This window comes from Protomyctophum bolini, assembly GCF_963924005.1.
Source record: "Protomyctophum bolini genome assembly, chromosome: 16".
NCBI classification, from domain to species: Eukaryota; Metazoa; Chordata; class Actinopteri; order Myctophiformes; family Myctophidae; genus Protomyctophum; species Protomyctophum bolini.
The window spans coordinates 41475790-41488236 of NC_137877.1; the positions used below are offsets into that span (position 1 = coordinate 41475790).

The window sequence follows — 12447 nt, forward strand, 5'->3', positions numbered from 1 at the left end:
TAAAACCTTTACAATTATACAAGCTTTTTACTAAATGTACTCTGCTTTCATGCCAGAAGACTGGAGTAGATCATGCTAAAATTCTATTTAATTGTTTTTAATAAAATAAAATAAACTGCTTTAGAATCGAAAAGATCGTTTTTGAATCGAATCGTCACCCCAAGAATCGGAATCGAATCGAATCGTGGGACACCTAAAGATTCGCAGCCCTATTTGCATGCGTTCTCTTTCAGATACAAATGTGACTGGAGTAGTTTTTATTGTATCTGGTCATTGATGTCACTTGCTGTGTGCAGCACTTTGTTAACAGTTTTGAAAAGTGCTACATGAAATAAAGTTATTATTTCGTACTAAAATGCGATACATTGTAGTGCTACGGACGAAAGAGTTATGATCCTAGATTACTATTTCTACGTTTATATATTCTACTGTTAGATGTATTTCATGTATTACCTCGTGTTGTCCTATTCATAGTCTAGTTTTATATGCATTTCATGTATTACCTTGTGTTGTCCTATTCATAGTGTACACGTCCTAGCGCTTTTTTTTATTTATTTTTTATCCCACGATTTTGTAACCCATTTTTCACCCCTGTGTCAATCATCTACTGTGATCCTGGGCTCTACACACCCTCCGCCAACCTGGGGAGAGCAACGGACTTAACTCATGCTCCCTTCATGCCTGAGTGTCCAAGTTGCTCCTTTACACCTGACAGGGGGGAGTTTCCCTGGTTGGACGTATAGCGCGTGGAAGGAACACGTTATTCCAACCAGTTCCTTTCCCCTCCATCAGGCGCCCCGGCTGGCCAGGGGGAGGCAGTTTAGAGACCAGGACTACTGCATGTTTTTGTGAGGGTATCTACCCTAGGGGACACGGGGAGGACATGCAAACTCCACACAGAAAGGCATTTTCAATGATATCAAACGAGAGAGAATATTCTGAACTTTTTCCTTCTTTTTTTTTTTTTACAGCTGCAGAAAGAATGCCTCGTATCTCCTAATCTAGGGAGCTCTCCGTGGTTTTGATCAGATGGATATACTAAGCTCTTCTTCTCACCTGCCTCTCGTTGAAAATATGAACGCGAGCGATGATCGAGCGATAATATTGAAACGAGAAAAAGGTAAGCAAGCAAAAATATGTCTCCCGGCACTAATTGTGTTAATAGGCCTCCCGTGGCCCTGGAGTAAGAGCGTCTCTACTAAACGCCTACATGTGTAAACGGATGCTGCGTCTTGCGTGCGTACCAGGGCCTCGTGGGCCTTGCGGAGCTCCGTCTCAAAGTGGTCGGTGTTGTCCGGGTCGTCGCTGTCCTCCGTTCCCAGACCGCAGAAGAAGGTTGGGGGGAGCTGCAGGCTCCTGGCCTTCTCCTCCTCGCCTGGAGTGGCCCTCTTCTCCCAAACCACCTGGACCTCTGGGCTAGCGGTGCCACGGGACGCCTGGACCTCTGGGCTAGCGGTGCCACCGGACACCTGCTGGACCTCTGCATTTCCTACCGAGGTACCGCCGCGGCAGGCCGCAGGTCTTCTCTCTCTGGCATCGAGGTAGAGCTTTCCATTCAAGGCCTTCACTGCAGACGCATAGGTCTCATCTACACACACACACACACACACACACCCCAGAAACAATATCAACAATCAAAATTGAACTGAACTCCAAATGAATCATGCTTGAACTGGAGTTAGTCACATTTTATTCACCCGGGAAGGTTTAGTCTAGTTTTAGTAGACTAAATATCATAAGATTTTAGTCGACTAAATCTACAGGTGTCGACTTTTGTCGACTCTTTTAGTCGACAAAAAAATTATTTTGGCGGGCCTTGATGCCGTCGTAATGACAGCATCAGCAATGGCACATCCACAAGTTCAACGCGTCGCGCCGCGACACATTGTGACTTGTGAATCGTCTATTTTCAGCATGCAACCAAGTGTAAAATGACTTATACTGGATCTCTTGTCCATTAGTCCCTTCCTAACATTTTAGTCTAGTTCAAATGTGTTGACGAAATTGTCAATACATAGTTATTAGTCATCATAGCTTAGTTTTAATTTAGTTAAAAAAAAAAAGAGGCAAATCGACGAAACATTTTTCGCCATAATATGAGTCGACAAAATCAACTCATACTAAGTGGCATAGTGCCGCGGCCTCAGATGGAGTGTGGCGGTGCTCACCGTCTGATTGGTCGTCGTCCGGGGCGTAGTGGGCGTCGTTCTGGTAACAGAAGAAGGTGATTGGCAGCTGCAGCTCCTGCGCCAACGACGCCTGCTCCGCCGTGGGCTCCCTCACGAACACCACCTCTGGCTCCGAGTCGCCGTCACCCGCCTCGGCCTGAGGGGGCGCTGTTACACAACAACAACAGACAAGAGGAGAGGAGAGGTCAGTGTGTGTGTGTGTGTGTGTGTGTGTGTGTGTGAGAGCAGGGCCTGCAGATTCCCCACCCATAGAGAAATGTTCCCATTCCTACATACATGTTTAGTTTTTACACAATAGATCAGTCCATGCAGTATATATGGTTACCAATACCAAGCATGAATTAATTCTGGAACACAAATTTATCCAAAAGAAGCAAAGAAATAAGTTCACACAATAAGTTTATTATATAAATAAAAGTCCCTGGACTAATTACTATTTTTGGAACAAGGTTCCGATATGAATTATATTTCTTTTTTTAAAGAATGTCAATTTTAAATGGGGAAACTTGTGTATTTAGTGTGACTGACAGGGTGAGCATTTGGACGTCAGACTTTACAAAAACACATTTTTGCAGCTTTGGAACCTCACCAAGTTCCAACCTCCACCAGGGCACACGTTGTTATACTACTATAATATTAGTTTAGCCACACAGAACTCTCTCCATGCGTTGTACAACATTCCATAACATGCATTTTGTCCTACTGTCAAAATAAAACCTACCGCCCTACCGGGGGCCACACTCACACCCGTCGGTTCGGAATGCATTTCCTAGTTATTTTAGTGAACCCGACACCCCCCAGGGAGGAATAGGAGCGTTCCAACCCCGGCGTTCCCAACCTGGCTCCGTTGAGACGGACGGGGCTTCCCCTTACACGCTGTTGCTAACTGTCCTGTGCTAAAAATGGCTGCGTGTGACACGGATAGGCAGCGCTGCGCGGCGCATTCCTCCCTGGGGCGTGGAGGAGAATGCATTTCCTCGGCTCACATTTCAACACAGGGAGAGCAAGAGGACCTGCAGACCAAGTGGACCTTGATTTTTTGAGCCACTCCAACGAACAGCAATGTGTGTCCCTTTGTCTGTCTGTCTGTCTGTTTAGAGTACCAACAGGTGACAATGACAAAGTGGCGCTGTTGAGCTTCACACTGTGCATGATGGGAATCTGAGTTTTTTTTAGTGTTAGTGTAACAGCAGAGAGCAGTACAAACTACGGTGTAGCACATGATGCGAGGCAGTACAGTACAGTACACATAGTGCGACAGCCAATAGTCCGACACGGTGTCAGACTATCGGGGTGTCGGCGACGCCCCAACAGCACCACTCGGAACAGACGGATCATATTTCTTTTTTACAAACCTGCTCAGACAGAAGCTGGTAGATCTGCTATATTTCAATAGCTTAAGTATGACATAATAAAAAAGTATAACATAATGCTTTGACCCATTCAAGCATTATGTTATACTTTAGCTATTGAAAAATAGCAGATCTACAAACTCATAGTGCACCGAGTACCACGCTACGAGTTTGTAGATCTGCTATTTTTTGGAAAAACCGTGAAAATGTGGCATAAATCTTTGAATATATATATATATATATTCTTTCAGAGCGAACGTTTTTAACTCAAAACTTTGCTTCTGGGGGATCCCTGGAACAACATATTTTCAGATAAGGGTCGGCGGGCCAATTACATATAGTTTTGGGGTGGTCCTTGACATGAAAATGTTTGAGAACGACTGACATAGAAACATAGGGTTTTTCAAGAAAACGGTCATTTGTCGAATGGACCGCAGGTCTAAATGGGTTAACACACATTTAGCCGGTCACTCAATGAGGGTTAGCAAACACAACATGTGCAGGTTTCTTTCAAAAATAATAAATATAAAAATACAGTTTTCTTTGGTCACACAAACGGAGGATGGACATGCAGCTCATTCTCCATCCTGGGGGGGGTTTGTTTGTTTGATTTCCACTCCGTGCAACGGGCGGGGGGGGCGGGGTTATGTCTGTCTGGCGGTGGGTGGCGGGTTCGAGGGGGGGGGGGGGGGTCAACGTGTCACGCGGGGTGACAACCAACCAACACACGTCGGGACAAAAAAAGGAGTACCTGGGGGGCGGGGCTCAAATTGGGAGGCAGAGGTGCTGCTGCCGGCGGTCCAAAAAGCCATTGGGTTATCTTTGAAAAGCCTAAAATCCAACCCTATAAAGATACGTACAGTAAAACGGTTGGCCGTGGTGAGGAGAAGAAATGGAAAGTACGGTGGAGTTAAAAAATCACAACAATTTAAAAAATATATATAATTACAATATAGAGAGGCTGGTTATGCACAGTGGAATCGTTTTAAATATGGTTATATCAGGCAATCTCTTTTGAGTGTGTGTGTGTGTCTCTTTAGTGACTGTAGTTAAACACATTACGAATGTGTTGCAAGAACCGTTAGTATACTTATCATTTATCTCATATTCGTATATTTAAAGAAATCATAATATTAACCCATTTTGGGGCGGGGAAACCCTTTTGGTGTTAGCATTACGTTATGCTCTAGTTATTGAAAAATACGTTATGCTCTAGTTATTGAAAAATAGCAGATCTACAAGCTCATAGCTCGCCACAGAGTGGCGCGCTACGAGCTTGTAGGTCTGCTATTTTTTTGAAAAATCGAAGAACGACTGACACAGAAACATGGCTTTTTCAGAAAACTGTCAGGATGTAGAAGACAACGAGCAGGGACGTGAACACTGAGCCTGCAAACACGAAGAGACGTACTGTAGGTGCAAACGAGACAATGGAGGTCAAACCGTCAACATGTGGGGTAACAAATAATAAAATTAAAACGTTGCCACTCAAGAGACAAGCATAAAATCGGAAAAGTAAAAGCAACAAAAACCCAAGAGAAATCAACAAAATTCACTTCACAGAATCAAAAAACATGGCATGATCGGCCGGCCGGGCGGTCCAACTGGGGGGGTCGGTTCTACCTTACCGTTCTCTGGGATCCCGAACGCGGGCGCCGCCGCCGCGGGGGAACCGGCGTGGACGGGACGAGGTCCCGCGCTCAGGCCGTCTCTGGCGTCCAGGAAGGACGCCTCGGAGGACTCCTCCTCCTCCTCCTGCTGCTCCGGGGAACACGAGGAGGATTTCGGGGGCGACGACCCGAAGATCTTCTGGAGGGTGTCTGTGCCGAAGACGAACTTGGGAGGAGACATGAACATCCTGGTCGTCGTGGAGGAAGCCATGGGGGGGGTCGTCTTGCTGCTGCTGTCGGGGGTGTGGAAGGTGTCGGACGGGGACAGTTCCGTCGCGGTGCACTCCCTGGTAACGATAAGGATATTACATTTTATTTATTTATATAGCACGGTGGGGTTTTTTTTCTCTCGTGGCTTTCGCCTTTATTTGATATCTGCTATAGTTCTATTTATAATAGAACTGTAGTTCTATTTATAATAGAACTACAAGCATGAATACTTAATTACCTGGTGGTTTCCTCCAGGATAATATAACTACAAACATGGTGGTTTTCCTCCAAGATGGAAGAACTACAATCATGGTTTCCTCCAGGATAATAGAACTACAAACATGAATAATTAATTACCCGATGGTCTCCTCCAGGATAAATAGAACTACAAGCATGGTGGTTTCCTCCAGGATAATAGAACTACAAACATGGTGGTTTCCTGGCTCCAGTATGGAAGAACTACAAGCATGGTGGTTTCCTCCAGGATGGAAGAACTACAAGCATGGTGGTTTCCTCCGGGATGGAAGAACTACAAGCATGGTGGTTTCCTCCGGGATGGAAGAACTACAAACATGAATAATTAATTACCTGATGGTCTCCAGGATAAATAGAACTATGAGCATGGTGGTTTCCTTCAGGATGGAAGAACTACAAGCATGGTGGCTTCCTCCAGGACAATAGAACTACAAGCATGGTGGTTTCCTCCGGGACAATAGAACTACAAGCATGGTGGTTTCCTCCGGGATGGAAGAACTACAAGCATGGTGGTTTCCTCCGGGATGGACGAACTACAAACATGAATAATTAATTACCTGATGGTCTCCTCCAGGATAAATAGAACTATGAGCATGGTGGTTTCCTTCAGGATGGAAGAACTACAAGCATGGTGGTTTCCTCCAGGATGGAAGAACTACAAGCATGGTGGTTTCCTCCGGGATGGAAGAACTACAAGCATGGTGGTTTCCTCCGGGATGGAAGAACTACAAACATGAATAATTAATTACCTGATGGGTCTCCAGGATAAATAGAACTATGAGCATGGCGGTTTCCTTCTGGATGGAAGAACTACAAGCATGGTGGTTTCCTCCGGGATAATAGAACTACAAGCATGGTGGTTTCCTCCGGGGTAATAGAACTACAAGCATGGTGGTTTCCTCCGGGATGGAAGAACTACAAGCATGGTGGTTTCCTCCGGGATGGAAGAACTACAAACGTGAATAATTAATTACCTGGTGGTCTCCTCCAGGATGGCGATGGCTGCTTCTCCACAGCAGACGGGCGTAGAGGCGACGGGCGGCGCTGGAGAGACCGCGGAGGACGCTGCGGCGTCTTGAGGCGTAGCCACCCTGAGGAGGAGGAGGTGGGGGAGGGAGGAGGAGGGGGAGGAGGAGGAAGAGGAGGTGGGGGAGGGAGGAGGAGGAGAGAGAGAAGGGGGAGGAGGAAGAGAAGGAGCAGGCCAGTCACCATCATTAGTTACATATAACGAGTAAGACGCACAAACGCGGGAAGCGAACGCAGCTCGTACAAATTTGGGTTTTGGACGTATAGCTGCTTTGGGGACTCCTTATATGGTTATGGCTGAGTCATGGTGACGTAACAGCGGGACAGACACTTGCATCAATCACAAACAAATCACTCAGCTCCATATATGGGCACAAAAGCGGGACAGACACACACACAGACAGACAGACAGACAGACATGATCTGCTAGGTCTCATAGTAAGTGCTCACTGCATTCGCAATTACTAGCCTGGCTCCAGCCCTGGAGTCGCTAGCCACGCCCATTAAGAAAACGTGTTCTGGCGATTCAGGTCTGGAGTCTCTCTGCCTACGACGGCGGCGTCAGTGTCGTTTGGAAATCCGATTCAGCAGCAGCCGATTCACCCGATTGGGCCATCAGCCCCGTCACTCAACAGCGTTCGACAACAAACATGGCTGACCCCACTGCGGTAACTCACGACCGTATCAATCTGGCTATTACCAGTAAGACGCGCAAACGTGGGAAGCGAACGCAGCTCGTACATATTTGGGTTTATATAGCTGTTTTGGGGACTCCTTATATGGTTATGGCTGAGTCATGGTGACACAAATCACTCAGCTCCATATATGGGCACAAAAGCGGGACAGACAGACAGCTGCTTTGGGGACTCCTTATATGGTTATGGCTGAGTCATGGTGACACAATTCACTCAGCTCCATATATGGGCACAAAAGCGGGACAGACAGACACACAGACACACACACAGACATGATCTGCTAGGTCTCATAGTAAGTGCTCACCGACGTATGATAAATAGTTTCTTTACAGACACGAGAGGTTTTATAAACGGACATATTTTACCGCTTTTGTAGACATACTAGTAGCGCTTGTTGGCTGTGTTTGTTTGGTTAGAAAATGGGTTAGCCATAGCCACATTGACAACAACGTCATCTGCTTTCCTACTATTCCGATTGGTTGGTATGACGTTAATGAACCAATCGCCGAAGACTGCCCCTGTGACGACACCCATCCCATGAACTGCTGCCGTGGGGAGGGCTTTCAGTCTGAATGATGAAGTGAAACGAAATAAGATTCAGAATGTTCAGAGTGTCAGGGTATAGAATTACTGGAGACGGATCGCAATTCACACCTTTGTCAAGTCCCACCCGTGGTTGGGCCCCTCTTCGCACCCATTGGTTGCCATTTCATGGTTGGACAAAAATCTCTCTCTCTCCATCCACTACCATTTAAATAACGTGTTATTCCAGTTGCTTCATGTTGATATTCTGTGCGTTCAATTGTTATTTTAATTGTTATGGGGTCAACAGGTGGTTAGTATTACCTGGGGGTCCTTGGGGTCAACAGGTGGTTAGTATCATTACCTGGGGGTCCTTGGGGTCAACAGGTGGTCCCTGTCGTGGGCAGTCTTGGCCTCGTCGAAGGCCTCTTTGAAGGTGTCGGCCATTTCCTGCAGTTTGAACCTGACGGCCAGCTGCTCCACCTGAGGTTGACGAGTTTTCATTTAGTTTTAATCCTGGTCTTTTTGACTGAAATTCCATTTCGTTTTCATTTTGGAATTCAGACAGACATCAATGAGTAAAAAAAAATTAATGGACACTGACCCTGCCGTCGGCCCCTTCTCCGAAGTCCATGGCGCTCCAGATCCAGGCCTTCTCCGAGCCCTTCATAGGCTCCAGCTTCATGTCGGCTGTGATCCAGTGGTTGGCACAGAGCTTCAGCACCTGGTCCCTCCGCATGATCAGCCTCACCTGAGGGGAGAGAGGGGGAGGTTACAATCACAGAGCCTCAGCACCTGGTGGTCCCTCCGCATGATCAGCCTCACCTGAGAGGAGTCAATCATTACATAAGCGTCTAGTCGCAGTTATTTGACGGGCCGACGGCATGGAACAAACTCTGTAGCGTCGACAGGCAGCCTCTGTAGACATTTTTTAAGCGCAGCTCAAGACCTACACTCTTGCATTTAAATTCCTTGTTTTTCATGTCCTCACTGTATTGCATTACTGCTATTATTTGAATGTTTTACGCCTTGCTGATCTGAAAATAAGCTGCGGACAGCTTTTTCTGTCCGCAGCGCAAAACCGTTTTCCGCTTAGGTCTGGAAACGGGGTCTGTGTGGTGGTGCTGGAGGATCTTCAGGTCAGAGGTTAAAAGGTCAAAGGTCTCACCCTGTGTGTGTGGTGGTGCTGGAGGATCTTCAGGTCTCCGATGCCGCGCTCCTTCCACTGGTTCAGGTCCTTGTCGTAGCGGTACATCTTGGCCCGGTTGCAGAACACCACCTGCTCATCCTCCTCCCCTGTGGACCTGGAAGAAGAAAAGAAAAAAACCATTCGATGGGGGCTGGGACTGGAACCGATTAACCAATTTAGACCTGAAGGCCGTGTTTGAAGCATTACGTTATACTTTTAACTATTGAAAAATAGCAGATCTACGAGCACTCTGTGTATATCTGCCTAGGTGCGGAGGTGAGCGGGCAGGGTCGACATATGGCCTGCATTCAAGACACTTGCCTTGTGTCTGAACACAGCTTTGATGGATGTGTTCTGCCCCCCCCCCCTCCCCCCATCAAACAAAATGTTTGGTCAAACCATATGGGCTTCCATTGGAAATACATCGGAGCGGCCATTATTATACACAGACACAAGACAGGGTGTCTTGAATGTGCGAACGCAGCCCAGTAAGGCCACCCCCCTCCTGGTGCTGCGGCCCTCTAGGAAAATAAAAACACAATGTAAACAATGGGAGAGAGGTGGGAGGCCGAGAGACGGCCCTTATTGTTGGGGAAACGACTGCCATAGAAAACGTTTAACTCACGTGTCCACCAGGTCGGGCAGCGGCACGGCGGGCTCAAAGTACTGCCCGTCGCCACGCTCTTCCTCCAGACTGGCGTCCTGCTCGTCGTCCGCGCCCGCCCCGCCCCCGGGGGAGGCTGCGGCTGCGGCGCCTGGCCCCTCCCCTTCCCCACTCTGGTTCAGTCTGCCGGGGGGGGACTTCGCCGGGCTGACGATGGGCTGGAAGCTGAAGTTGAAGCCGCCGGTGGCCTCGCCGAACCGGAAGAGGTTCTTTCGCACGGCGGTGATGGAGACGGGGCTGGTGGAGCCGCCGGGGGTGACGTAGACACCGGAGGGGGTGTCTGCGAAGACACCGGACGTGTCGGCGGTGTCTGCATAGACGCCAGACGTGTCCGCGGTGTCGTCTGCGTAGACGGAGGACGTGTCTGTGGTGTCGTCCAGCGCGTCCTCTCGGAGGTCGTAGTTGTCCCACTCCAGGGCGGGGCCGGTGATGAGCGACGTCGGCGTGTCCACTTGGCCTTGGTCCTCGTTCTAGGGATAAACACATTTGTTGCTATCATTTATTGAAAAACTAGGACCTAATTCACGCCAGCATTTTTATAAATTTGAGCTCTTATTTGGAAAAGCCGTCATTTTGCCGTAGACCTAAATTTGGAAACTACACGGAGCGGAGCTTTCCTTATTGACAATCTGAATCCAGACCGGAGCTCTGGGAATCTACACAGCCTCGGCTCTGTGCCGTCAAAGAAACGCCGTTTTGACCAAAAATGCCATCTGGGACAAGGAATAGGAGATACAGGCGATTGAAAGAAACGGATAGAATGGATTATTATGGCGACGACGACCTAAAATTAACGATCCAGTGCCGTGCTAACAACACAGCTAGCTAACCGGCTAACGTGAGTAGCATTATGGGTCGCTTGATCGAATGCACTATAAAATTAAAAGCAATTGCCGAAGGGCTTTCGGCAATGGCGGTAAAAGTTTTAATAGTTCATCGTTAATCGTTTCATCGTCTTTAGGAAATTAATCAATTAAACAGTTAATAATTAGTCTAAATTTTGGCAGTTCTATCATTGGGTGGATTTAATTGTATTCCTCGTACAAAGATACCTGTATCTCAAATGGTCAAATAAATATTTGATTAACCGCCAGCCGCAGCGAACGCCACCGTTCACCACCGTTTCAGCTCATAACAAACATTATTTATGAACAATTGAGACCTTTTGTAAAGTAATCACTTGTGGAAAATAACAGAAGGACATATCACAGGTTGTTTTCTAATCACTTACTTTTCGATGTGCACCGGCGTTGGGATTAGGAGTCTCACAAGACACGCACAGAGCGGCCGCACCGTCGTTCATCACCAGGCATGTGTCGCAGTCCCACTGGCCGTCCTTCTTCGCAAACATGGCCGCCAGGGAAGACGGCGGCGGCGCGGCTGGGGCGTTGGGGCACGGCGTCTGATGTGCAGACAGTATATCATTTTATCTGAGGATCTAAACAGCAGCAGGTATTGTTTCTGGCTCCGAAGTATCGCGAGATTTGGCTGCCAGACAGGAAGCGGTAGGAAGTCTCGCGATACTTGAAGGTGCGTTCAGAAAAGGTACTTTGTGCTCTTTAGATACCATACATACACATCGAATAACAATGTCTTCTTATAACAATAGATTTGTATGTTAGACATTAAAGGGAGATTAAGATTCTTAGTTGAAAAAAAGGCACTTATCAACTAACCGCTTTATCGATCGATACGGTTATCAATTCTCAATTAATGACTTAACCCATTCTGGGCGGGAACCCCTTTTGGTGTTTAAACTAAGCATTATGTTATACTTTAGCTATTGAAAAATAGCAGATCTACAAGCTCATAGCGCGCCACCGAGTGGCGCGCCACGAGCTTGTAGGTCCTGCTATTTTTGAAAAATCGTAAAAATGCGGCTCAAATCTCTTTGAATATATATTCTTTCAGAGCAAACTTTTTTTTTTTTTTTTAATGTTGACGTCAGGCCTAAATGGGTTAAATCAATAATTCCCCCCCCCCTACCTCTTTTGTGATATCTGTAATGTTGTTTTTATTACATTTTTTTTTTTAAATACCTCGCTCCCCATCTTGGTCTTGTCGTCGGTCAGGAAGAACTTCAGGTCCTTCAGGCCGGACTTCATCTCCTCCGCCTTGCGGATGAGGTGCGCCGTGCGGCCCGTGTCCAGCAGCTTGTGCGGCGTCTGCAGCGGGATGTCCAGCAGCAGCCGCTGGCACTCCACGAACTTCACGCGGAACTCCTCGGCCAGCTCCGGCGTCTTGAACTTGGCGGCCAGCTGCTCCAGCGTGGTGACGCCGTCGGAGAAGTCGTTGGCCAGCCACATCCAGGCCTTGTCGGAGCCCGCCAGGGGCTTCAGGGTCATGGTGGTGGTGATGAGGTGGTTGGCGCACACCTTGAGCACCTGCTCGCGGCGCATGAGGACGCGCAGCCGGCCGTTGGTGGCGTTCTTCAGGAACTTGAGGTTGCCCACGCCGCGCTCCTTCCACTGGCTGATGGCCGGGTCGAACCTGGAACAAACAACAACACAATGGAAAACAGCGGTTCATTTAATTTTCTTTTTTTAAGTGGTGCAACCACTTCTACAACCAGCTTGCAATGTCCGTGTACCTGTTTGTGTACGTCAATGAGCACGAGTTTGTGTACGTCAATGAGCACGAGTATGTTACTTATTAATAGCAGTAGGGGGCGCCAG

General features: G+C 47.7%; 2 protein-coding genes across 4 annotated transcripts in view; one reads left to right on the forward strand and one right to left on the reverse strand.

Moving 5' to 3' along the window:
• The window catches only part of plekhm3 (pleckstrin homology domain containing, family M, member 3), a 465291-nt gene that overhangs the window by 195584 nt on the left and 257260 nt on the right, over window positions 1-12447 (forward strand). The window lies entirely within an intron of this gene.
• Window positions 1-12447, reverse strand: part of ranbp2 (RAN binding protein 2) — a 42975-nt gene that overhangs the window by 7438 nt on the left and 23090 nt on the right. Inside the window, exons 22-33 of one of the 3 annotated variants that reach the window (XM_080786356.1) lie at window positions 11812-12262; window positions 11004-11174; window positions 9734-10242; window positions 9088-9223; window positions 8524-8670; window positions 8284-8402; window positions 6651-6767; window positions 5170-5498; window positions 4293-4385; window positions 2169-2336; window positions 1479-1588; window positions 1245-1442 (exon numbers count right to left, since the gene is read on the reverse strand). In XM_080786356.1, the coding sequence (XP_080642482.1) occupies window positions 1245-1442; window positions 1479-1588; window positions 2169-2336; window positions 4293-4385; window positions 5170-5498; window positions 6651-6767; window positions 8284-8402; window positions 8524-8670; window positions 9088-9223; window positions 9734-10242; window positions 11004-11174; window positions 11812-12262 (2548 nt within the window). Of the gene's footprint in view, window positions 1-1244; window positions 1589-2168; window positions 2337-4292; window positions 4386-5169; window positions 5499-6650; window positions 6768-8283; window positions 8403-8523; window positions 8671-9087; window positions 9224-9733; window positions 10243-11003; window positions 11175-11811; window positions 12263-12447 lie in introns of all 3 variants that reach the window. The other 2 variants (XM_080786355.1, XM_080786357.1) reach the window with 2 other exon arrangements.